Source organism: Photinus pyralis, unplaced genomic scaffold (genome assembly GCF_008802855.1).
Source record: "Photinus pyralis isolate 1611_PpyrPB1 unplaced genomic scaffold, Ppyr1.3 Ppyr1.4_LG10, whole genome shotgun sequence".
In the NCBI taxonomy this organism is placed as follows: Eukaryota; Metazoa; Arthropoda; class Insecta; order Coleoptera; family Lampyridae; genus Photinus; species Photinus pyralis.
In genome coordinates, this window is record NW_022170250.1 from 12,272,309 (window position 1) to 12,297,480 (window position 25,172).

Genomic DNA, 25,172 nt, shown 5'->3' on the forward strand with positions numbered 1-25,172 from the left:
CTATCACGAGAGTAGTTAAAGCTGAACGTTTTGAAAAAGACTGTAGCACCGGGTGGTCTGGGGGGTATGGAATACCCCCCAGCTATCCCAGGTGCACGAAAACCTTATGGAAGTTCTAAGAAAAAATATTGAAATCTTTCTTAGGGTATTCCATACCCCAAAACCCACGGATTCTGCATCCAGGAGAGGAAGATTCGGTAGTCTCTCATGAAAACTATCATGAGAGTAGTTAAAGCTGAACGTTTTGAGGAAGACTGTAGCACCGGAGGGTTTGGGGGGTATGGAATACCCCCCAGCTATCCCAGGTGCACAAAAACCTTATGGAAGTTCTAAGAAAAAATATTGAAATCTTTCTTAGGGTATTCCATACCCCAAAACCCACGGATTCTGCATCCAGGAGAGGAAGATTCGGTAGTCTCTCATGAAAACTATCATGAGAGTAGTTAAAGCTGAACGTTTTGAGGAAGACTGTAGCACCGGAGGGTTTGGGGGGTATGGAATACCCCCCAGCTATCCCAGGTGCACAAAAACCTTATGGAAGTTCTAAGAAAAAATATTGAAATCTTTCTTAGGGTATTCCATACCCCAAAACCCACGGATTCTGCATCCAGGAGAGGAAGATTCGGTAGTCTCTCATGAAAACTATCATGAGAGTAGTTAAAGCTCAACGTTTTGAGGAAGACTGTAGCATCGGGGGGTCTGGAATACCCCCAGCTATCCCAGGTGCACGAAAACCTTATGGAAGTTCTAAGAAAAAACATTGAAATCTTTCTTAGGGTATTCCATACCCCCCAAACCCCCCGATTCTGCATCCAGGAGAGGAAGATTCGGTAGTCTCTCATGAAAACTATCATGAGAGTAGTTAAAGCTGAACGTTTTGAGGAAGACTACTGTAGCATCGGGGGGTCTGGAATACCCCCAGCTATCCCAGGTGCACGAAAACCATATGGAATTCTAAGAAAAAACATTGAAATCTTTCTTAGGACATTCCATACCCCCCGATTCTGCATCCAGGAGAGGAAGATTCTGTGGTCTCTCATGAAAACTATCACAAGAGTAGTTAAGGCTGAACCTTTTGAGGAAGATTGTAGCACCCGGGGGTCTGTGGGGTATGGAATACCCCCCAGGTGCACGAAAGCCTTATGGAAGTCCTGCATCCAGGAGAGGAAGACTCAGTGGTCTCATGAAAACTAACACGAGAGTAGTTAAGGCTGAACGTTTTGAAGAAGATTGTAGCACTGGGGGGGGGATCTGCACGAAAACCTTATGGAAGTTATAGGGAAAAAACATTGAAATCTTTTTTTGTTCATACTCCCCACACCCCCCGGTTCTGCATCCTTCTAAAAACTATTTCAAAAAGCCCCACCATAACTAATAGACAAGCAAAGAATACAAAACAATTACCCTACGTCCTATGCTAATTACAAAGGAAAATAAAGGATACACTTACCTATATTTTGTGAATTACATACAATCCCAGCTATTCTCTGCTGCCTCAACTAGAACTCCGCACCCGCAGCTTTCTCATTTTCGCTCGAAGAAACGCATAGCGCGCATCTCCTTCGTCCTAGAGTAATTTGAATTGTTAGATTCGCGCCAAATAATTATGCAGTGGCGTAGCTTGCGTTTTTATTTCACAAAATTCAGACTGGGAACTGTAACATCAGTGTTGGAACGCTTCTCTTCATGAAGGAGAAGTTGGTGTGTGGGGGATGCCGAGTTTGAGGAAATTTTGAGGATGGAGGAGGGGGCCATTCCAATAAAAGAGGCTCTTGCATATTATAAACCCAGAAAGTCTGCAGGTTCCGCAATTAAAAACCAATCGATTAGCATATATTTAATGAGATTTGAACTGAAACTTTCTTCATCGATAACTCACAATAGAAAAAATACGAACGAAACGAAAACTCTAAATTTGTAACACGTGGAGAATCTTAAATAATATACAATTCGTATTGTGCCGATTCGAAACTCAATCACAGTTAAATAAAAGTGAACAAACTTGCACACTCCGTCGGACTTCAGTTTAAACAAAATAAAAGCAGTGAAATTGGTGCCCACATTTTGGTCAGTACGAAGAACGTCACTGCTTGGTTACATTACGTTAATGTAACGGGGAGGGAGAACGTTAAACATAAAGCTTGACTAGTCTTAAAAACTCTATATATATAGTAATACTTGTAACGGCATGACATCTACTGGAGCAAGTCGTCAAGTCGCAGTCACTGTGTGCTTTGAGCACGACGAAGGCGTGTACGCAATTTTGAGTGAGACACGCCCTCGTGTTAAAGCAGACAAGATTCGCTCAACACTTGCCCCCTTATGGCTAGTTCATGAACTGTGTATTTATAACTACATGTTTCACATCGAAATACTCCAACATTGAGGAAATTCTACTAAATACATTTATAATTGGATCACTAACGTACTGAAAGCTACATCTTCGGAGCGCCGCAACGTCCATTAAATTTCCGATTACGGTGAGCGAATTGGCGATTCTTCCTCCGTACCGGGGCCCGGTCGCGAACCTAAGCCTCCTACACAATAAATAATTTACTACGAAACAAGGAACTAGAGGTAAATTCGGAATTTTGAGATTCTTACAACTAAAATATCTACAAACGTAGAGGACCAAGACGAGAAGTAGACGAGTATTACACAAATAAATTGCAATTGTAATAATAAAATAAGCGGTGAGTGTGAGTATCACTTCTGGTTACGGACTTTGCCCTTTCTTCTGTTTCTTTAGTGACACATCATCGACGTCCTCGCCCTTCTTGACCTCGGTGTACCGTTCCCCTTTGAGGCTGACGATTTTGTTGTCGCGATAGCGGATGAGCTTTTTCGGTTCGACCTTCGGCGCGACGGGCCTGTGCTCCTTTATGTCCGACTCGCGGTCGATGTACGAGTACCTTTCGATTATCCGATTTTTGAGCTCCTGGTCGTCGATCGTCGGCTGCTTGGAGAGGTGGAGGGTGACGGCGCCGTTGGCGTTCACCGACTGTCCGTTCTCCTGGCGATGGATGAGGATCTGCGACGCCCTCTCGACGTCGCCGCACGCGATCGCGACGCAGTGCTTTATCTGGGAGCAGACCGCTTTTTACGTCGCCGCTTACGCCGAAAATACGCACCTCAATGGAACACACGGATGGGAACATCTCCTGGAGCGTGTCGACCTCCTCGAGGAAGTCGCCGCACGAGCCGTCCGTCGAGCCGTCGCTCGTCTCCGAGAGGTGGTAGATGCGCTTCGGCCGATCGAAGCTTTCTGACGTTATCTGATACCTGCAACGGAATCGTAACGTTTTCCGAGCGTGAGAGGAGGGGGGGGGGGCGAACCTTGGCTTTGCCTTCGGTAGGATTTCCGGTAGCGACAGTTCGATTAGGGAGATATCTCTCTCGTGCGGCTCGTCGGTCTGCAGTTTGGCGGCCAGCTCGAAAATCCACTGGCAGATAGTCGAGTGGTTTATGGACTCGAACTCGGGGAAGTAGGCGCGCATCATCTCGCAGAAACCTTAAATTGAAGAATGGGGCAACCATTTCAGATGCACTCTACTATGGCGGCCTAAACACTCAAAAACTCAACGGTGAAATGCGACGATAAAACCATGAAAATGAAAAAAGGAGAAGAGAAAAAAATGAACAAAAACAAGGAAAAAAAAGATAAAAGATGGAGGAACGAAGAAAATAGCAAACAAGAAAAACGGACAGGACAAATGAGCAAAAAAAGGAAGGGGGGCCGCAGATAGGTAATGTATGAAAAAACAAGGAAGCAAAAGAAAAAAAAACATAAGATCAAAGAAACCCTCTGTACTTTCATGGACAATTCTGGAAATGACAATGGAACCATCATATACTGGGGCGCCGTTAATTTTCTCTCAAAAAACATTTGGCCTGATGGCTCTCACAATATTTTTTTGGTACCGGGTACTCTCGGCAAAGGAGGATTCGATAACTCCTTTTCCTATAGCCGTCTGTACTTTCATGGACGTTTTCTGCATCATATATACTGGGGGGGGGGGGGGGGGACTTTGAACGGCGACCTACCTTTAGACTTTGAACAGTGGTTGTAGGTTTAGTCTGGTCATTGGCCCGACCTTGAAGTTGTAAGTGTGCGCATGCGCTTGCACTATCTTGACGCGCACAACCTTATTGTAGTAGACCGGTCAGTCATGGGGAGCGTGCAATCAAACTTGCTGAATGTGCGCGATTCCTATGCAGTGACGTTTTCGCGCAGTGTATGGGCATGCAATTGTGACTCCTCCGCCTCTTGGGACAGAGGTCGATTATCGGTTAAACGTTTGTCGCGTCACTGGGAGAGCTAACATAGAAACCTATTAAGATAAGTAAATTTTCTCTATCTTTTGGTTGCTTTTTTTTATTGATTTATTAAAGCCTTCATAAACTGGTTACACGCTAGCCTTCTAGGTATCGTGGGTCTCGCTATCTCTCTTCGATTGCTGAGAGACTTCATCTATTCGTGTTTTCAAAACTGAATGGTCCCCTCTTTAATGTTTCCCACGCCCCCAAATGGCGGAAATTGGTGATACCTAATGTTTCTATTGGTAAGTGTCTTTTGTACTACCAATCTCGGATGGTTCTAAAGGTCGTTAGTTACTCAAAAAATTGAAGTTTCAAGCAGTTTCCACGGTACGAGTTTATCTCACGCTTATTCAGAAAATCAATAGGCTGAGGGGAAAATCGTTGTAGAATTTTGGTGTACACTACTAGCATTTTTAGAATTTGCTAGAATTTTTGGATTGAATGGAACGCCCTGTATATCTTGATCTAAAATACCATATTAAATTTTTACATAGGTAACGCACCAAAGATAATATTAAAAAAAGATTCAAAAATATTTAACAGAATTACTCAAAACAGTCCTGACCTATTCACTTGAATTTCTTGGATATCCACGGAGATCCTTTGATATCCACGGACAACCTTGGATATCCGTAGATATCATTGGAAATCTGTGAAAATCTCGGATATCCTACCTACTGCTGTGTAAATACACATTTACTGCGATTTCCCAAAGAATGAGGGAAAATAAGCAAGGTATGACAATAGGGGGAAGGCAAACGTTGGAAGGAAATGGAGTAGGAGATGGGTGGTGATGGAGAAGGGAAAAAATGAAATGGAAAGGAGAACAACGGCAGGAGACAAGAGAAAAAGCGAAGAGTTATGGAACAAAAAATAGTTTAAGTTTGCACACTTTTGCACCCCTCCATCCCCCTCATCAATAGCCCAATAAGGGGTGTCCAACTTCGAAGCTACTGTGTCGAATCAATGTTGGGGTACCTCAAGGACCCATATCTGGTCCACGAAATCGAAATGTGTGCCCACATACCTTCGACATCGAAGACCGGATCCGAGCTAACATCTTCGAGTATGGCGACAACGTAGGACAGCACGATCTCGTCGATTAAATTCAAGTCGGCGTCCGGTATGTGCGACTTGACGAAGCCGAACAGCGACTCCTTTATTTGCGACTCCTGGCCGACGATGTCCCGATTCATAGCGGGGTCCCCTGAGGGATAACAACGAAACGTTAGTCAAGGATAGCCTGGATTTGTTTATAAACAAAAAAAAAGGAAGGAGGGGGAATATAAACAAATGCAAAACGGTGAAGTACGTACGTTACGTGTGTCTCGCTTGCAAGGTGTAAGGGCCCCAAAACGTCCGGTTATCCAGTAAAACGAATTATTCGAATGTGGTAAATTTCTCACCTAAATTTTTATCAATCAATAACGAACAACAGTAACCATAGATTAACAGCGACTACCTTAGTCGGGAGCGCCATCTAGGTGTGGTAGTTCCTAGCTACAGGTTTAGAGGGTAATTTGAAAAACAAGAACAACCCGCTCTTGAACGGATGCGTGCTTTCTACCGATCAGAAATTTGACTCTAGCCTAGGGGCCCAAAGTGTTGGAAGGAACCTAAATGGTTGTAGGAGCCCAGGGAGGTTTTTTCCATCATGAAAAGCAATGGTTCAACACTTTTATCAGTAAAGAGTAATACTCTTTGGTATCAGTTGCCAAAAGCCTCCAAAAACCTTGTAAAAGCTTTCTGTCTTAATACCTGGGCTTGCCAATGAGCTTTTATGAGTAAACAACATTCCTCGGGTGTCTCTAAGGGACCTAAAGTACCTCGAAGAGGCTTCCAATCTTTTTAGGGTTTAAATATCCTCCTGTCTGTTATAATTACCTACGCTTTAAAGGTCTTAAAGGGTTGAAAATAGTGGTCAGGGCCCTTCAGGATCTTTTAGATCCTCATCTCTATCCCAAAGTAGGTACTGCAAACCGTCTTCCGAAACCAGTCTTAAAGGGCTTCCAAAATTACCAAAGATTCTCCAAGGGTCTTCAGAGGTCCTTTAGATATTCCTCTCTCAAATGAACGAGCCTTCAAGTGTTTTTATTAGTCGAAAACAGCACCTAACAGTTTCAAAGGGCACCAAAAGATCTCCAAGGGCCTCCCTATCCCTTTGTATTCCTCTTTCTTTAATAGCTGAGCTTTTGCAAACAGTAGGCTTCCAAGAGAGCCCGAAAAGTTAACCCAAAGGGCTGTAAAAAAACCTGTAGAATTTTAGATTTGGTCTTGAACGAGTTTTTATTAGCCGAAAACATTCCCATGAGCTTCTAAGAGCCCTAAAGTACCCCAGTGGGCTTTTCAATTCTTTTAGGGTCTTAAAAGTTCTTTTTGTGTGACTTTTAAGAGCAGAAAACGGTTCTTATAAGAGATCCCAAAAGCAAAAAAGGAGCTACCAAGGCCTTCGGAAGGATTTTAAAGCCTTTTTTGGTTTAATGGTCGAAAACAGCATCTATAATAAGAGCTTCAAAAGAGCTCCAACCTTTTTATATTCTTCTCTCTTTAATACCTTTCAGGAGCTCCAAACAGTCTCGAAAAGCATTATAGACTTTTAGAATTTTTAGTTTGTACAATAGCTGGTCCCTGCGTTCAATGACTAAGATTTAAGAGCCGTTCCTAAGGGACCTGCATCTGCAAGGCTCTTCACAGAAGCTTTCAAAGTCTTTTAGTTCTCCTGTTCTTTAATGGATGAGCCTTCAAAACCATTTAAGACTCGAAAACAGTTCCTAAAAACCTCAAAAAATGTTCAAGAGACTTCCGAAAACCTCAGGCAGTTTATTGCCTTCACTCTAATTACTGAGCCTCGAGTCAGATGTCGAAAGAGAATCCCTATGAGTTAAAACTTAGAGGGTTTCCAAAGGCATCAAGAGATTTCCAAGGGTTTTCAGATGTTTTTCAAGATTCTTTTAAGATCCTCATCTCCTTAATAGATCAGTTGGAGTCGAAGACAATGCCTATAATAGATTCAAAGGGAATCAAGGGATTTCCAAACATTTTCCGAAGCTTATTATATCCTACTCTCTTTAACAGCTGAACCTTTAAAAGCTTCAAGCGCCTAAAACAGTCCTAAAGAACTTGTAAAAACCCACATAGTACTTCAAAGGGTCTTCTGAAACGTTTTAGAGGTTTTCTATAAGTCTATAAAGATTGAAAAGGGTCCATTAAGATTTTCAAAATCATTATAGGACCCCCAAAGGCTTTCAGAAGCTTTTCGGAGTTTTTAGATCCTTCTCCCTTTAACGGCTTTATTTCTTCAAGGGCTTGAAAGATTATAAAACAGTCCGTAAGAGCTCCGAAAGCATCAAAGGATTTCCAAAACCCTTTCGAAACCCTCGAAACCTATGAGTAGGGGCATGCCAGCACAAGCTGAACCTTTAAAAACTTTGATGTGTCTAAATAACAATCCTCAAGAGCTTCCAGGATCCCAAAAGTTTCCAAAATCTGCGCGAAGGCTTCTCTTGTCTCTAATAGTTTGACCTCAAACGAGCTTTTATGAGTGGAAAACAATCCTCAAGAGGGCTAAAGTTTTAGATTCTCCTAATTAAGGGTTAAAAAAGTACCTAAAGGCTTCCAAAGAATTTCCAAGGGCCTTCATAAGCATTTCATGGTCTCCTCTCTCTAACGAATGAGAGGCTTTCGAGGGTTGAGAACAGTACGCAAGGGCTTCAAAGGGCACCAATAGCCTTTCCAAGTTTTTCAGATCCTTTTACATTTATCTCTCTGCAATCGCCGAGCCTTTGATAGCTTAAAAGGGTGAAAACAGGATCCCAAAGTTTTCAAGAGCCCCAAAGGGCCACAGTAAAGGCGTTTAGAATATCTGGATTCTCGGTAGAGCCTTTAAGGGCCCGAAAATGCCTCAAGGGTTTTCAAAAACCTTCCTTCTCTGTTTTCTCTTTAATGGATGAGCCCTCAAGGGCCGATAAAGATCTAAAACAGTCCCTAAGATCTTCAAAGTTCACCTGCGAAAACTTCACAGGGTTTTTAAGTCCCTCTTTTAGTAGCTGAGCCTTAAAAAGCTCCTCAATGTCTCCAAAACCTTATAGGTTTTCCTCTTTTTAGCAAAGCATTCGCATCATCGTTTATCGCTACACGCGTAAATGTATTGTCATGGCAATGACATTCAATTACACCACTCCCAATGAAAAATAAGCACATCGTCATCCAATGACAAGCCAAGAGGCTTAGATAGTAGGTAGTCTATTGTGTTATCGCCGCACTTGAGCGTTATCTCTATGTTTAAATTCGTGCAGCAATCCACAGCGATTCACTTTCAACCGAGCAAGATGTGGCTCTTCAAACTGTGCCTCCTGGTCGGCAGTGCGAGTGCCGCGAGAATTTTGGGAGTCGTCCTCACTCCCGCCTACAGCCACCAAGCGGTGTTCAAACCGCTATGGAGAGAGCTTTCTCTGCGCGGTCACCAGGTGACAACGATCACAACACATCCGCTCAAAGATCCGAAGCTGACCAACTTGACGGAGATCGATTTGAGCGTCTTTACTAAATCTCCAGATAAAGGGTTGAAGCAGATGATGGAGGATAGCAGATTGAATATTTTTGAGAAGACACGACGCATGTTCGCGCTCATCGTCGACATGGTGGACATGCAATTGGCGCATCCGGCTGTTCGCGAGCTTCTCGACGACAAAAATGCCAAGTTCGATCTGGTAATCATGGAGCACCTGTGGGATAGCGTTCTGCCTTTTGCAGTGAGATTCAATTGTCCTTTCATCGGGATGCTCTCCATCGATGCTCCGAGCGGTATACTGAGATACGTCGGCAATCCCGTGCACTCCAGTTTATACCCGGACGCCCTTTTGCCGTATGGAAACAAGCTATCACTGTTTGAACGCGTTACCAGTTTCGTTGTCGATATTGGATTGACTCTCTACAACGAGCACGTGCTGGGAAAACTCCAACGGAAAGTAATAGACAAGCACTTTGGAAGCCACTACCCTCCAATTGGGGAGATGGCGCAAAATATCAGCATGCTATTCGTCAATGCGGACCCCATTTGGTTCCGACTGTAGTGCAAATCGGCGGAGGTTCCCACAGAAACCCACCCAAACCTCTTCCAAAGGTAAGCCAAAGCTCTCACAAGGTCGCTTTCAAACATGCTCCAATTGCAGGATCTCCAACTGTTATTGGACAGCGCCACGAACGGGTTTATTTACTTCAGTTTGGGATCAAACGTGCAAAGCGAATACCTTCCTAACAAGACCATACAAACCCTCTGGGCGTTTTCGCCGAGCTGCCGTATACTGTACTGTGGAAGTTCGGGGAAGAAATCCCAGACAAGCCCACGAACGTGAAGATTTCCAAGTGGCTTCCACAGGAAGATGTGCTAAGTAAGTGTAATCGATTTGGTTAGGCACCATTTCCTCCAATTGCTTTTTTAGGGCACCCAAACATCAAACTGTTCATAACGCAAGGGGGGCTACAGTCCATGGACGAAGCCATTTACTCCCACGTGCCAATGGTCGGCATCCCCTTCCTCGGCGATCAGCAGTACAACGTGAGAAAGATGGAGAATATGGGCTTTGGACTGGCCATCGACCCCGATGAGCTAGAGCGAGATCGCTTCAAGCAGGCCATTTCGGAGGTCATCAACAATCCAAGGTAAGGGAACTACACGGCGTTTTCCGGCTAACATTTGCGTACCAGGTACCGAAACACTCTCATCGAGCTAGCGGAACTGGCGCGAGATCAACCAATGAGCGGACTCGAAAAGGCGGTCTGGTGGACCGAGTACGTCATACGTCACAAGGGAGCGAAACATCTGAGAAGTCCACTGCTGGACATACCGTGGTATCAGTATCTGCTACTGGACGTAATCGGGACATTGCTGTTCGTCGTCTCGGTCACGCTACTGACAGTAGTTTTCGTCCTTAGGTCACTAGTTCGATTCGTCAGGCGGAAGGTGGCGGCACTATCCGCGTTGCGAATGAAAAAAAGCCAATGATGGCACGAGTTGCTCACATTATGTAGATAAATTTAAGCCTTAAGATAGATATAAATAAACACACAATTCAATCTGAACTTCTCGATGTCTTCCTCCACTTTTCGGCGCTCTCTCCAAGTCATCGACGCCTCCTTCCTCATTCACCCTTGACACCTTCTTCGTTCCTTTTTACGTCTGCTTTAAGCCTTTGAGTCTTCTTCACTTCCCCTTCGAGCCTGTTCGGTACCATCGCCATCTCCTGCGCCCTGCTTCTTTTGAATCTCCTTCGCATTTGCTTTGAGCCTTTTTTGCGCTTTCTTTACACCTTTGAACCTTCCTTGCATCTTCTTCGGGCCTTCTCCTTTACCCATCCTCTCAGCTTTCGAGCCTTCGTGACACTTCTGCGCGTGTCTTTGGATATTTCAACGATCTTTTTCCCGTCTGTTTCGAGTTTTCTTCTTCCATTCTTTCGTTTTTTTCGAGCTTTATCAACGTTTCCTTTGGGCCTTCCTCGCGCCTCTTATGATCCTTCTCCCTTTCTCGATATTTCATTCAAACGCCCTTTATGTCTCTCTTCGAGTTCCCTTGAGGCCTTCTTCGATCTGTTTTACGTCTGCTAATTCGCTTTGAGCCTTCACTTGAGCCCACAATTTCTTCTTCTGTTCTTCTTCCATTTCTGACGCTTTCTTCCAGCTTTATTATGCGACTTCATTATGCCTTTTTTTGTTCCTTCCCCATGCCGCTCGCGGATAAATCCTTTGAACCTTTTCTATACACTCTTCAATTTTCTTTGGCGTGTTCTTTGATACGTTTTAGATCTACTTTGAGCCTTTGAACCTTCCCCTTCGAATTTGCTAGGCGCCATCTTCGAACCTTCTCACTTTCCTAGCCTACTGAGCTTCTTCATTGGGTCCTCTTTAAGGCTATTTAGTTTTCTGCGCGCCTCCTTCGGAACCATGTTCCCGTTTGCTTCAACCTTCCTTCGGGCCGTCTCAAAATCTTCTTCAAGCCTTTGCGGCTGTGTTTTGAATTCCCTTCTTCACCATTTTCGCATTCAAGCCTTCACGACGCCTCCTTTCGGGCCTTTTCGGTGCTCTTCTTCGGACCTCATCCTTCTAGCCTTGTCGACGTTCGTTTGGGCTCCTTCTTCTTGACACTTCCTTCGAGTCTTTTATGTTCCTTTTCGGTTTTTCTTTTCGTTTGTTTCGAGCTCCCTTTCAGTCTTCTTCACACTTTCTTTAAGTAGAATCAGCATCCCCTTTGAACATTCTTCACGCCTATTTTCTCTTCGATACATTCTTCGAACCTTCTCGATACATCCTTTAAGTTTCTTCGATTCTTCCATTACCTTTTCGAGCTTTCTCAACGCACTCTAACCCCACTTTTGATCATTCTGCGCGTTTTCTGGTAACTTTCATCGATCCTTCTCCCCCTCTGATTCGAGATTTCTTCTCCCATTCTTCACGTATTCTTCGAGCCTTGTCAAATTGCGCATTCTTTTCACCTTACTTGATCTTCACAATGCTCCTTTCGAGTCTTGTCGACACTTCCTTCGAGCCTTCTTCATACACCCTTCAAGTCTTCTGGACTCTTACTTATTCGATCTCTTTCGATCTGCTTTGATCCTTCGACCTTTCTTTGATTCCTCTTCGAGCCTTCTCGGCACCATTCTTGAGCCTTGTCGCTTCTAGCCTACGGAACTTATATGCATTAAATTCCGTTTACTCCTCTTTCGAGTATTTTGACCCTTTATTCGAGATCTATTCGCGCCTCCTCCCGTTTGTTTTTAGCATTTTTTTAGCCTTCTCGAAATCTTCAAGCTTTTTCGGCTTCTTTTTTGTGCATTTTTCAACCCTAATTTGAACCTTCTCAATTCCGTTTTTGAGTTTTCTCGAACCTTCACGATACAGTCTTCGTGCTTTCCCGACGCCCTCGTCAATCCACCTTTATATCCCCTTTGAGCTTTTTCTCAACGCAACCCGTCGTACTTTATCGACGCCTGCCCTGAACGTTCTCGACGCCTCCTTCTGGTTTTTTCAACACGTCGTTCTACGAGCCCTTTTCACTCTTTCGTCGATCCTTTCCTATGCTCTTTTCGGATCTTGTCGGCACTTCGTTCGAGCCATTTTCATACACCTTTCAGGTTTTTTTGACGCCCTCTTTGATCCATGTAGCATCTGCTTTGAGCATTCGAGCCTTCTTTGCTTTCCCTTCGACTCCGTCCGACGCTTCTTTCAGACGTTTCTCCGCGACTGTTTTACTCTTTTTTCTAGCCTTGTTGACGCCTGCTTCTAACCATCAGAGCTCCTTCTTTGAATCTTTTTTCTTTCAAGCTGCTCTTTAATTGTTTTCTTTGAGCTTGTTCGTGCTCTTTTTGAGACGTCTCGATATCTACTTTAAGCCTTCTCGGCGTGTCCCAAGCTTTTGTTTTGAGTACCGTTGCTGAACCTCACGTTTGTTTCTATCTCCAGATGGTTAGCCCTTTATTTTATTGAGTATTAATTTGTGTATTCACGTGGGAGTTGATTATCAATGTGATGTTACCTTGTATGTTTTGATTAACCGTTCATTCATTGGAGGAAGTACCTCACCAACTCTTCGCTGTGTCATGCTGCTTCCTCAGCTCGTGCAGATTGCTGATCTTGTGCCTTTAGCAATGCGAGAAGGGAGGAGAACACTTTAAGGTACTTTAGCTGCTTTTAGACCCTTTAAAACCATTCTTCAACGAACGAAAAACGACCTTTATTCGATATTGAAACGTGTAAGTTTATTTTTAATTGAATCTGAATATGGTTGGTTAGTGTCACACTTCCAATTGGTAAATACTCAGTTAGCGGGTTTCGTATTTGCTGAAACATTAAACAATTTTCCCAATTATCCTAATGGTATATCGCAGCGAGAGTACAATGGCACAAAGTGTCAGTACCACAACGCCAATGACATCTAGTAGCAAATACTGGTACCAAGGTAAGTCCAAAAATGGGCTCTTAAGGTGTTTAGCGCCTTTGTGACGTAGTACGTACTCAACCCACCACACTGCCTTCTCAACTCCCGTCATCGGTTGATCCAGTGCTAGCTCGGATAGCCTCTTCATCGTATTTCGATACCTAAACACTTCTGTCAGATCAAGCCCTAAGGACAACGAAGCATACTCGCCTGGGATTATTGATAACCTCCAAAATAGCGAGCTTAAATTGTTCCCGGTCAAGGTTTCTGTAGTCGAGCATCAACCCGCAGCCTTTACGCTCCAAATTCTTAACGTTGTACGGCTGGTCGACCAGAAAAGGAACGCCGACGATCGGCACGTGTGCGCTGACCGCCTCGCCCAGAGACTGCACTCCTCCCTGCGTTATAAAGAGCTTAATGTTGGGATGTTCTAAAAGTAAGCGTCCAGTTAATGTGAAACGAAACGTTGAGGCACCCAACTCAACACTTCCGGTTGCGGGAACCACTTCGAAATGATGATGTTATCGGTTTTATTTGGCAAAATGTCCGAGCCAAATTTCCACAGCACCGTGTAAGGAAGCTCGGCGAAAACGGAAAGGAATACGTCTAGAAGTTCGGGAGGTAACATTTCGCTTTGTACGTTTGACCCCAGGCTAAAGTAGATAAAACCGTTGGATGCGTTGTCCAAAGTTGCTTTTAACTCCTGCAAAAGTCGTGAGACAGCCTTACCCGGTAATACCGCACTTACCTTTGGAAGTGGTTTTGATGCAGTCAGAGCAAGTGCTGTGCCGATTTGTATGACGGATGGCATCAACGCTCTGAGAGGGTTGAAAACTGGCTCAGAGTTAACAAAGAGCAAGCTTACGTTTTGCATCAACGCCTGTGGACTTGGGTAATCCGACCCGAAGTGCTTGTCTATGAGCTGTTTATCCATTTCAAGCATGTAATCCATAAGGTGCATCCGCGTCCAAAAGTAAAGTATAAAGTTCTCGACGTGCTGCACGATCGAGAGCCGATCGTCCCAAGCGCTCCAGAACTCCGGATACAAGATGGGATGGTTAGGACTTCCAACCAACCCGTAGTGGGCACTCCAGCCCTCTATCGATATCACCCCAATCGACGGGCAGCCGAATCTGTGCGCAAACGCGAAGGGAGTTGCGAAATGGTGCTCCCCGATGACCAGATCGAAGCGACCGTCGCCGTTAATGAGGTCCAATACCGGATCGTACGCGAGCTCCGCGCCGAGCACGTCGACCATTTGCTCGAAGAACATCCGGAATCCGCCGATCACACCTAATAGGGCGATCTCCATCGGGTTGAAGGACGTACCACTTTGGAGCATCGGGCTCAGGTCGATCTCGGTCAGGTTCGTCAGAGTGTGATCGTTGATCGGATGCGAGGTTATCGTCGTTACCTGATGACCGCGCAGAGAGAGTTCTCGCCAAAGTGCTTGAAATGGAACTTGGTGACTGTAGGACGGCGTCGGTATGTATCCCAAAATTCGGGCACCATTCGTGCAGGTTACGGCTAGGAACAGGTTTAGAAAAAACGCACGCATGTTTTCTAACAGCACGAGACTTTTCACTATCAGACAAGTTATGCGAGGATGGACATGTGTATTTAACGAAAATATGGTAAAAAGGATCAGTCGGGCGACTGATTTCTTTATCACCAAAAACAATTCTGACTTTTGACCTTACCATCAGTTGGGTGTATGTATAAACAGTATGTTTTATCATTGAATAAAATTAATTTTTTATTCAATGGTTTTATTAAAGTGCTTTATAGTATACGTCTTTCCCTATAAAAACCGATGCACGTCATTGATTTATGAATCAATTTCAGACAAGTTTTCTATAGATTTCGCACACTTGTTTTTTTTTGTACATGTTGCAGTGTTGCAGCATATGTCTGAAATTGATACACAAATCACTGACGTGCAACGGTTTCTATAGCGAAAGACGTATATCTCTCAAATTTTCTACTAGAGTTGTAGAAATTTTCTTCGGGGCCCCCCTAGGTCGCAGCTCGTATTCAGACAAGAATGGAGAATGACTTGCAAAATATAGATATATTTACCTTATGTTCCGCTCAGATTGAAGAAATCTGATCGGATTTATTCGGAGACAGCTTTCCTGGTATCAAGGTGTGTCTTTGTTGAATAATGGATTAATAGTTTGGAGATAAAAGTTCGTGAACTGTGGAGCGCTCGAAACACGTAGCGTCCACGTAAAATAATGTTTAGCTCGACTTTTCCATTTTTAGATGCTGAATCTAAATATTTTGGGGAATAATGCCGAATCAGGAGGTTTGGAGGGCAGGGAAACCCCCCAACAAGAGAAAGATTTCTATGTTCATTTTTCTGCAACAGTCATAAGGTTTTTGCGCACTGCGGGGGTATTCCATACATTTAATCTTGCATTCCTAGGGGGTATTCCATACCCACAGACCCCCGGTTCTACGGTCATTCTCAAAATGTTCAGCCTTAACAACGCTAGTGATGGTCCCCATAAAATATTAGTGAATCTTCCTCGCCTGAGGAGTATTTCCTATCCCACAAACTTATGGTGTTACGTGGGGGGGGGGGGGGGGGCAGTCGATTTTTGGAAAAAAAGGAAGGTTATACACTGCCTTTTTTTGCCCCGAAAAAAAAATTGTCTCAGATCGACCGGAAAAAAATATTTTCTTATAGAATGTGGCCTGTAGAATCCATAATTTCAAACAGTTCCAAGATCGGACTACTTGATCAAAAGTTACAGCCCTTTGAATTTTTTGTCGAAATTGGTTTTTTGCCCTTAAATATACCTATTATTCAAAGTTTTCGTTTACTAATTAAAGCAAAAGCAATAAAGGGGCCTGTCAGCAGTAAGAAATAAAATACCGTTCTGATCTAATCTTTTTCGCCTGTGCAACCCAATTTCTATTTCTTAGACTGTAAACTGTAGACTGTAAACTGTAGACTGTAATGTAAACTGTAGACTGTAGACTGTAGACTGTAGACTGTAGACTGTACTGTAGACTGTAGACTGTAAACTGTAGACTGTAAACTGTAGACTGTAAACTGTAGACTGTAAACTGTAGACTGTAAACTGTAGACTGTAAACTGTAGACTGTAAGCTGTAGACTGTAAGCTGTAGACTGTAAGCTGTAGACTGTAAGCTGTAGACTGTAAGCTGTAGACTGTAAGCTGTAGACTGTAAGCTGTAGACTGTAAACTGTAGACTGTAGACTGTAGACTGTAAACTGTAGACTGTAAACTGTAGACTGTAAACTGTAGACTGTAAACTGTAGACTGTAAACTGTAGACTGTAAACTGTAGACTGTAAACTGTAGGACTGTAAACTGTAGACTGTAAACTGTAGACTGTAAACTGTAGACTGTAAACTGTAGACTGTAAACTGTAGACTGTAAACTGTAGACTGTAGACTGTAGACTGTAGACTGTAGACTGTAAATTGTAGACTGTAAACTGTAGACTGTAAACTGTAGACTGTAAACTGTAGACTGTAAACTGTAGACTGTAAACTGTAGACTGTAAACTGTAGACTGTAATGTAACTGTAAACTGTAAACTGTAGACTGTAAACTGTAGACTGTAAACTGTAGACTGTAATGTAAACTGTAGACTGTAGACTGTAGACTGTAGACTGTACTGTAGACTGTAGACTGTACTGTAGACTGTAGACTGTACTGTAGACTGTAGACTGTAGACTGTAAACTGTAGACTGTAAACTGTAGACTGTAAACTGTAGACTGTAAACTGTAGACTGTAAACTGTAGACTGTAAACTGTAGACTGTAAACTGTAGACTGTAAACTGTAGACTGTAAACTGTAGACTGTAAACTGTAGACTGTAAACTGTAGACTGTAAACTGTAGACTGTAAACTGTAGACTGTAAACTGTAGACTGTAAACTGTAGACTGTAAACTGTGGACTGTAAACTGTGGACTGTAAACTGTAGACTGTAAACTGTTGACTGTAAACTGTAGACTATAAACTGTAGACTGTAAACTGTAGACCGTAAACTGTAGACCGTAAACTGTAGACTGTAGACTGTAAACTGTAGACTGTTCATTTTCCTACAACGGTCATAAGGTTTTTGCGCACTGGGGGTATTCCATACATTTAATCTTGCATTCCTAGGCGGTATTCCATACCCCCAGACCCCCGGTTCTACGGTCTTCTTCAAAATGTTCAACCTTAACAACGCTCGTGATGGTTCCCATAAAATATCAGCGAATCTTCATCGCCTAAAAAGTATTCCCTACCCCACAAGCTTCTTGTGTTACGTTCGGCCGTGCTTTTTGAAATATTTTAGAGAGAATGCCGAACCGGGGGGTTTGGGGGGATATGGAATACCTCCCAACAAGAGAAAAATTTCAATGTTCATTTTCCTACAACTATCATAAGGTTTTTGCGCACTAGAGGGTACTCGATACATTGACGCTTGCTTTGCTAGGGTGTATTCCATATCTCCCCCTCCCCCCCCCCNNNNCCCCCCCCCTCCCACCACAGATCACCTTCTACGTTCTTCCTCACGCACTCTTTGAGAGCCTTCAGGAAAAATCATTCATGGAACATTAAAAGCATCTCTAAAGCTTGTAAAAGCTTTCAAGCGTCTCCAAGAGCCTTTGAAGGTTTTTAAGATCCATTAAAAAGTTACCAAGAGTAAACGCTTCCAAAAGCTTTAAAGGTGCAAAGATTCCAAGGGTTTTTGAAAGCATTTGAGCTGGGCCATCAAAGAATTTCCAACAGGATTTCAGAAACCTTTAGAGCCCCTAAGATTGTCTTTCCTCTTTAAGTCTTTAAGTATCTTTGAGGGTTTTTAAGAGCTCGTGAGAGTCGTGTACAGTGCACGGTACGAGTCTTCTAGTCTAGTGAAGCTTTAAAAGGTTTCATGTGCTTTAAACATCGTCACTAAGGGCACCAAGGGCCTTCTACATTATTTTAGACCCTTAAAAGTCTTTCTTAACCTTCCAGCGCTCAGCTTTGTGAGTCTTTCGAAGCACTTCAAAGTTTTCAACTGTTTCCAAGAGCCTTCTTAGTATTTAAACGGCCTTTTGAAAGTTTTAAAGCCCTTCCCCTGCTGTATTTGATATGCCTTTACCGTCCTCAAGAGGCTGCCGTGCAGAAACAGCACATCCCAAATTGCCAGATAATGGTAAATCCGTCAATTTTTGTGAAAATGTAGGCAACTTGTCATACTCCGGACTATCTAACAACAACTGCGTTGTATTCTCCGATCGGCAAAGATCCATTCTGCGTATCCAGAAGATAGGTACTTCCTTTCTTATCAGCATCCTCAGGAAGTGCAGGGGGATAAGGCGCGCATTGACACAGAAAGTATTTGGAAGTGCGCTAAAAATGAACTTCAACCTAATTAGCGTCGTGCTGCTGTCGTTCGTTTTGGAAGTGATCGCGACGCCGAAGCGTTTACCTTGCCCGACGCTCAAGCTGAGAAACGGAAGGGTGCGGTACCGGCAAAAAAATCGCTTCGTGAAGTTCACGTGCAATCCTGGCTACATCATCGCCGGAGAACGGTACAGCACGTGCGATAATGGGCAATGGGATGGACTGATCCCCAAATGCGTCCGTACGTTTCGTAAGACCTCTACCTCTAAGTTTCTAACTAGATCATCTTCAGGTTCGAGCTGCACTCAGGTCAGCCCGCCCGCCAACGCACTCATTTACCCTTCGCACCGGGGAGGCGTACTGAATTTCTTTTGCAAGCCCGGCTACGTACTGCGAGGTGAGAATGCGACGTATTGCGACGGTCTTCATTGGGACAACAAGCTTCCATCGTGCATCGGTAAGCCTCCCCCGAATTAGGCAACAAACTCACTCGAATTTTAGAGAGCAACACCGTGCCTAAATTGCAGTGCGATTTCGAAACCGTCGACCTTTGCGGATGGAACCACGACCTTCGCCACGATTTCGATTGGAAGCGAAAAAACTTCAGGACCCCCAGCGGCCATCTGGGCACGGGTCCCAGCTACGATCACACCAAGGGGGCGAACGAGGCCGGCTACTACATGTACATCGAGTCCTCGTTCCGCAACATAAACGACACGGCCCGCCTCATCTCCCCGATCTACGATAGGATCAGCGACAGCGACGTCTGCTTCGAGTTCTACTTCCACATGTACGGCAGCACGACCGGCCAGCTACGGGTGTACCTCAAAAAGGAATCGGACAATTGGAAACTGGAGCCGGCGAAGGCGTTCTTTTGGAAGTCGGGGAATCACGGCGAGCACTGGATTAGGAGCCGGAGCTTTCTTGGGCCGATCGACGAAGATTTCCAGGTGGGTATTGCAAGTGAGCTTCGCGTGGTTTACCGAGATGACTTTCAGATCGTCATCGAAGGTATCCGAGGTGAGAGTTACTATAGCGATATTGCAATCGATGATGTGAATATAATTCCGAACTGCATCATGGACGATGCCTCGACTGAACGGTAAGTACACAAATCAAGAGCTTACTGTCCGCCCAAAAAGTATGTAGGACGGCGGCTCTCTTGTTTAGCGTTTTGAGCCTTGATTTATTAGGCCCCAAACTACATACTTTTTACGCGAATAGTATGGCCGATACTTGCAGACCTAGAGATCTTGGTTATTAACGATGATATTCTAGGGACTTTGAGTACACGTGGGAGGACGACGATACTCAATCATGCGCGAACAGGTGCGACACCTTTAACAGCTCACTCCCATGCGATTGCGACGAAAATTGCATCGACAACAATCGATGCTGTTTGGATTACATAGCAACCTGTGTGTTGGGAGGCACAGAGGAGTACAGCTCTATGAGCGTGACAACCGACGCGACCCCTACGGACGAATCGAGTACGCAGAGTTCTACGTTGGAAACGACCGAAGCGCCCCCAACCACAAGACCAACGCTGCAAACAACCACCACACTTCGAACCACGAAACTGCCTACGCCAATGAAAAGGACACCCGCAACGACGAAGAGGGTAACAAGTACAACGACAAAGAGACCAACAAGTACAACAACAAAGACGACAACTAGTACAACGACAAAGAGGCCGACAACTACAACAACAAAGACGACAACTAGTACAACGACAAAGAGACCAACAAGTACAACAACAAAGAAGGTGACAAAAAAGGCAACAAGTCCAACGACAAAGAGGACAACAAAAACACCGTCAACAACCAAAAGTACTACAACAACACAAACTATCCACCACACAACAAAAATTATTGCAATAACCCTCAAAGCGGAAGCAACAACCAGCAAACCAATTCAGCTACCAATAGACGAGATAGTAACCATCCCAACTTCGCCAGACGAAGAGGACGTCATCGATTTCACCCCATTTACGTCTTCATTCACCTCGAGCGTGAAGAAGAATCTCCCTGACAAGGGGGCGAAGGTGCCACCAGTAGAAAATCGTAACATAATCATTGTTGCAGCCGTACTAACGTTGACGCTGCTTCTGGCGGTGCTAGTAACGATTCTAATAAGACGACGTCGGTTCGTCGGATGTCGAGATTACAAAATGAAGAGCTCCACGAGCGACAGTCAGAGCGACGTGCGGTTTTTGACGAGCGACGAGATACTTAACTTTAATTTGGCGTATTGTGACGATTGATTGGTATGAATACAATTTTTGTTAGCAAGTGATTCCGTTCCTTTCGCACCTTCCAACTTTTAAACGGGGTTATCGCTCCGTATGCGAAACATTGCGGAGAGGGGCCCAGGCCAAAGTTATCCGGAGTTCATGCTTAAAAAGGAGCAAGCTGCCAACTGCCCAGGCAACTTCTTCAAGGGGGCGCCTAAACCATTAGGTAACCCTTACCTTTGGTTTTTTGTTCCCCAAGGTTGGATTTGTAAACCGCTTGTACCGACTAGGCCACTCTGTGACCTTATTAGGAGTGCGCTTACTGTAGGAGGAACATTGGGACGGAGGGTATTCCATTTGAGGGGGAGAATGTAGCACCGGAGGATCTAGGGGTATGGAATACTCCCCAGTCATTCCATCTAGCGCACGAAAATCTGAGAATGAGAATTGTATAAAAAGAAGATCGAATCTTTCTTTGTCCTGGGGAGTTTCCATAGCCCCCAGACCCTCCCGGTACTACGTTCTGCAATACTTCATAGCAAAAGAGGATTTGATGATCTACCCAAAAACTATAATATGAGTTCTGAGGAATCAACGTTTTGTGGGGGAGAAAGTAGCACCAGGGGTGCGAAGGGGGCGGAATCCCCCCCCCCCCGTCATTCCTTTTAGCACACGAAAATTTTATGATAATGGTAAAAAAGGAGGATTGAATCTTTCTTTGTTCTGGATGGTATTCCATACCGCCCAGACTCCCCCTCCCCCCGCCGGTTTCATATTCTTCCCCGAAATGTTTGGTGCTTTTGGCACTTGTATTATACATTTTGCGAAGGAATGAATACCCCCCAGTGTACCTCCCAGCCTTTCCCTTTAGCGCAAGAAAATGTTGTGGTAATTGTAGAAGAAGGAGCACCGAATCTTTTTTGTCCTGGGGGCATTCCGCCCCCCCCCCCCCCAAACCCATTGATTCCACATTATTCCCCGAATTGAATGGAAATTATAAAGTATAGTTCTTCTTTGCTACGAGGTTCACGGTTTTTTTTTCGGAAACGGCTATTGAATCTTACTTTGGCTAGGTGGTATTCCATACCCCCCGCCCCGCCCACCCCCGGCACTACGTTCTGTAATACTTCATAGAGAGAAGAGGGTCTGGAGGGTACGGAATACCCCCAGCCATTCCTTCTAACGCACGAAAGTCTTACGATATTTCTAGAAAAGGAAACATCGAATCTATCTTTGTCACCCCCCCCCCCAACCCCTTCGTTCCACATTCTTCCTGTGATTGGATTTTTCCGGAAACGGTCATCGAATCTTCCATTTGCTAGTAGTATTCCATACCCCACACACACTCAATCTCCGGCACTACGTTCTGCAATACTTCTTAGGAGAAACTATTATATGAGTCCTGAAGAATAAACGTTTTGTGGGGGAGAACGTAGCACCAGGAGGTCTGGGGGATAGCCATTCCTTCTAGCACACGAAAATCTTAGTAGAAAAAGGAAGATCGAATTTTTCTTTGTCCTGGGGGCTATTCATCCCCCCAGACCACCCGGTTCCATACCGCCGAGACCCTCGGGTACTATGTTTTTGCAATACTTCATAGAAGAAGAGGGTTTGATGATCTACCCAAAAAGTATTACCTATGAGAGTCTTGAGGAATTAACGTTTTGTAGGGGACAACGTAGCACAATCTGGGAGAGATTTCATCTCATTTTATCATATCCAGGATCCTCAATTGGGAAGCTGATGCCGAGGCTAACCACGAGAATATGATAGACAAGGAAGCATCGCAAGAGAATTTTTTAAAAAGGCAAGAAAAGAAATAATGCCAAAGGGTACTTGGGAATTGGACATTGGAGGGAGACTAACAACTAAGATCTGAAAATGAAGAATGGATAAATAAAGAGCCATTTTATAGGTACCGTTTAATCGTTCTTCCTTTTGTGCTCAGTAACCGATTTCAATGATTTGAATACAAGCCTACAAACTGTTACAATCAAATAAATTACAACAAAGAACCCCACGAGTAGCACAGCAAAAACGTCCACAAGGAGGTATTGATACCATGCTACGTCGAGCAATGGGCTCCTCAGGTGTCTCGCCCCCTTATGGCGAATCACGTACTCTGACCACCAAACCGCTTTCTCGATCCCTGTCATCGGCTGATCTTCGGCCAAATCCGCCAGTTCTCTCAGCACGTTTCGGTACCTGCAAGTAGCCGCCGAGTCACATCGGGTACGCCGATCGCGGTGGCTCACCGTGGATTCTGGATCACTTCCAGGATGGTCTCCTTGAAGACGCTTTTCTCTAGCGTTCTGTGATCCAGCTCAAGCCCGAAGCCTCTGTTGACCATCTTTTTCACGTTGAACGGTTGGTCGAAAAAGATGGGAATGCCGAGCATGGGAACGCGCGCGTGGATTGCCTCGTCCATCGACTGCAGGCCTCCCTGGGTGATGAAGAGTTTAATGTTGGGATGGGCTGCAAAGCAAACGGTTGGGAGACTACGCCCGAACAGTTGCGGACTTACCGAGAACCTCGCGCTGAGGCAACCACCTGGAGATGATAACGTTACTGGGCTTATTCGGCAAGTCCTCCTCGAACTTCCACAGCACTAGGTATGGTAGCTCCCCGAAGACCTCGAGCATCATATCGATCGTTTGCGGCTTTAGAAATTCGCTTTTGACGTTCGAGCCTAAGCTGAAGTAAATGAATTCGGCATCATCCAAAGGGTGCAGTTCCTGCAATCAGAGCTTGAGTGGTTCGCCGTTGTTCATCCGTTGTTACCGGCGGAAGACCGACGGGTTCCTTTGGGTAATGGCTGCCGCCGATTTGCACGACGCCCGGTACCAAAGGGCGATTGTGGTGGAAGATGGGGTCGGAATTGACGAACAGCATGCTGACGTTTCGAGCCATTTCCGCTACGGACGGGTAGTGATCGCCGAAGTGTTTGTGCACGACCTTCTGTTCCAGCTCGTGCAGGACACCTTCAAAGTACACCTCGTAGAAGAGCTCGTAGACGAAGCTAACCACGCGTTCAAATATCGACAGTTTGTCGCCGTACGATAGGAAGAGATCGGGATACAAGCTGGAGTGCGCGGGGTTTCCAATCTTTCGGTGATTCGAATTGACCCCGTCCGTGGACAGTACACCGATATATGGGCAATCGAATCTCTTGGCAAACGCCAAGGGAGCAGTCCAGAGATACTCCACGATCACCAAATCAAATCTGGCACTTCGATCGTTCAGGAGTTGCTTCACTGGTGGATATTCCAATTGTTTATCCATCATGGTCGCCATGAAGGTGTACATGAGATAAATCTCGTGCAAAAAGGTCGACTGTCTCATCAGTCCCTTCACCTCCAAGTTAGAAAGTCGTACAAAGCCCAAATCGATCTCGGTTAAATTGATCAGTTTGAGATCGTTAATTGGATTCGGTGTGATCGTCGTCACTTGGTGCCCGCGTAACGACAGTTCTCTCCAAAGTGGCTGAAATACGATCTGGTGGCTGTAGGAGGGTGTCAGGCTGATTCCTAAAATTTTCGACGCACTCACGCCACTGCACGAGAGGGTGCACAGCACCAACAGCGCAAACATCGCGAACTGTGGGCGAAGCTAGGAATATGGCTTCATTGCCACTTGATAAAAACGTTCCCACAGTAGAAAATCAACCTTCGTACATTGCGCAACATGTTGCATTACTCACGAAACGATCTTGACCGAGGTTTTAGATCCTCGGCTCAAAAACGAGAACTAAAGTGTAAAATTTGGTCCATTCGCCCCAAATTCGGAAACACGGGAGCACAACATTCCACTTTCCAACTCTCTCCTTACTCCCTTTTCTGACCAACCACTCATATTCTTCCCACGGCTTTATTTCTTCCCCTTTAAAGCCCAATGCAGCGTAACTGTACAACAAGGGACTCATCTTTGGTGCAATGAAACCGTTTTCTTAAAAGCAACATGGCCTTCGAAGGCAAATTTAACTTCTACACTACAAAATACGTGAAAATTAGTAAATCGCAATTAATATCGCACATGGATTCTCAACTGAAGAGTTTTTGTTATTAGGGTCCCACCCCCGAGACTTGTAACTTGTCCCTCGTGCGGGATATCCACTCTTACACTTGAAATTGGATGCCTTAAACGCTGGTCCAGCTAAGACTTATACACTCTTAAGGAGTAGGTATTTTTAAAGATTCTGAATAGGTAGTTTCAAAAATTTTTAAAAGCTCTTGATAGCCTTTTAGGAACCCTTAGAGGCTCTTGGCGACTCATAAACCCCGTGAAAGGTCAATGCACATTTTGGGAGACTCATACAAGCCCTAAAATGTTCTCCAAGAGT

General features: G+C 44.6%; 4 protein-coding genes and 1 pseudogene across 5 annotated transcripts; 2 read left to right on the plus strand and 3 right to left on the minus strand.

The window, feature by feature from the left end:
* Window positions 1–1,822: 1,822 nt before the first annotated feature.
* LOC116162006 (CUE domain-containing protein 2-A) lies at window positions 1,823–5,796 on the minus strand. 2 transcript variants are annotated; one of them, XM_031475515.1, is made up of 5 exons: window positions 5,637–5,796; window positions 5,348–5,527; window positions 3,337–3,511; window positions 3,132–3,282; window positions 1,823–3,082 (listed from the first exon to the last, which is right to left on the minus strand). In XM_031475515.1, the coding sequence occupies exons 2-5, from the start codon at window positions 5,514–5,516 to the stop codon at window positions 2,717–2,719; spliced, it is 861 nt and encodes a 286-aa protein (XP_031331375.1). In that variant the 5' UTR covers window positions 5,517–5,527; window positions 5,637–5,796; the 3' UTR covers window positions 1,823–2,716. The 2 variants fall into 2 exon arrangements, with proteins under 2 accessions (XP_031331375.1, XP_031331374.1); XM_031475514.1 differs by having other exon boundaries at window positions 3,132–3,511.
* Window positions 5,797–8,648: 2,852 nt separating this feature from the next.
* Window positions 8,649–10,390, plus strand: LOC116162360 (annotated as a pseudogene).
* Window positions 10,391–12,498: 2,108 nt separating this feature from the next.
* LOC116161730 (UDP-glucuronosyltransferase 2C1-like) lies at window positions 12,499–14,872 on the minus strand. The gene is made up of 4 exons (XM_031475184.1): window positions 13,998–14,872; window positions 13,730–13,952; window positions 13,460–13,679; window positions 12,499–13,410 (listed from the first exon to the last, which is right to left on the minus strand). The coding sequence occupies exons 1-4, from the start codon at window positions 14,805–14,807 to the stop codon at window positions 13,161–13,163; spliced, it is 1,503 nt and encodes a 500-aa protein (XP_031331044.1). The 5' UTR covers window positions 14,808–14,872; the 3' UTR covers window positions 12,499–13,160.
* Window positions 14,873–18,575: 3,703 nt separating this feature from the next.
* Window positions 18,576–20,891, plus strand: LOC116161727. The gene is made up of 5 exons (XM_031475182.1): window positions 18,576–18,841; window positions 18,893–19,057; window positions 19,102–19,550; window positions 19,599–19,702; window positions 19,879–20,891. The coding sequence occupies exons 1-5, from the start codon at window positions 18,613–18,615 to the stop codon at window positions 20,861–20,863; spliced, it is 1,932 nt and encodes a 643-aa protein (XP_031331042.1). The 5' UTR covers window positions 18,576–18,612; the 3' UTR covers window positions 20,864–20,891.
* Window positions 20,892–22,735: 1,844 nt separating this feature from the next.
* On the minus strand, window positions 22,736–24,493 carry LOC116161729 (UDP-glucuronosyltransferase 2B20-like). Its single transcript, XM_031475183.1, has 4 exons — window positions 23,615–24,493; window positions 23,358–23,568; window positions 23,089–23,308; window positions 22,736–23,038 (listed from the first exon to the last, which is right to left on the minus strand). The coding sequence occupies exons 1-4, from the start codon at window positions 24,422–24,424 to the stop codon at window positions 22,756–22,758; spliced, it is 1,524 nt and encodes a 507-aa protein (XP_031331043.1). The 5' UTR covers window positions 24,425–24,493; the 3' UTR covers window positions 22,736–22,755.
* Window positions 24,494–25,172: the final 679 nt, after the last annotated feature.

Bases quoted from the DNA above. Each gene is read 5' to 3' on its own strand.
- LOC116162006 (XM_031475514.1), bottom strand. From the start codon at position 5,516: ATGAATCGGGACATCGTCGGCCAGGAGTCGCAAATAAAGGAGTCGCTG. The intron at 3,512-5,347 runs GTATGTGGGCAC...CTTCAATTTAAG, and splicing joins TCCGGTCTTCGATGTCGAAG to GTTTCTGCGAGATGATGCGC. The intron at 3,083-3,131 runs GTGCGTATTTTC...GTCTGCTCCCAG, and splicing joins CATCCGTGTGTTCCATTGAG to ATAAAGCACTGCGTCGCGAT.
- LOC116161730 (XM_031475184.1), bottom strand. From the start codon at position 14,807: ATGCGTGCGTTTTTTCTAAACCTGTTCCTAGCCGTAACCTGCACGAAT. The intron at 13,953-13,997 runs GTAAGTGCGGTA...CGACTTTTGCAG, and splicing joins CATCAAAACCACTTCCAAAG to GAGTTAAAAGCAACTTTGGA. The intron at 13,411-13,459 runs GCGAGTATGCTT...AGAAGTGTTTAG, and splicing joins GAGGTTATCAATAATCCCAG to GTATCGAAATACGATGAAGA.
- LOC116161727 (XM_031475182.1), top strand. From the start codon at position 18,613: ATGAACTTCAACCTAATTAGCGTCGTGCTGCTGTCGTTCGTTTTGGAA. The intron at 19,058-19,101 runs GTAAGCCTCCCC...CTCGAATTTTAG, and splicing joins CAAGCTTCCATCGTGCATCG to AGAGCAACACCGTGCCTAAA. The intron at 19,703-19,878 runs GTAAGTACACAA...ATGATATTCTAG, and splicing joins GACGATGCCTCGACTGAACG to GGACTTTGAGTACACGTGGG.
- LOC116161729 (XM_031475183.1), bottom strand. From the start codon at position 24,424: ATGTTTGCGCTGTTGGTGCTGTGCACCCTCTCGTGCAGTGGCGTGAGT. The intron at 23,309-23,357 runs GTAAGTCCGCAA...TTTGCTTTGCAG, and splicing joins GCCTCAGCGCGAGGTTCTCG to CCCATCCCAACATTAAACTC. The intron at 23,039-23,088 runs GTGAGCCACCGC...GGCTACTTGCAG, and splicing joins GAAGTGATCCAGAATCCACG to GTACCGAAACGTGCTGAGAG.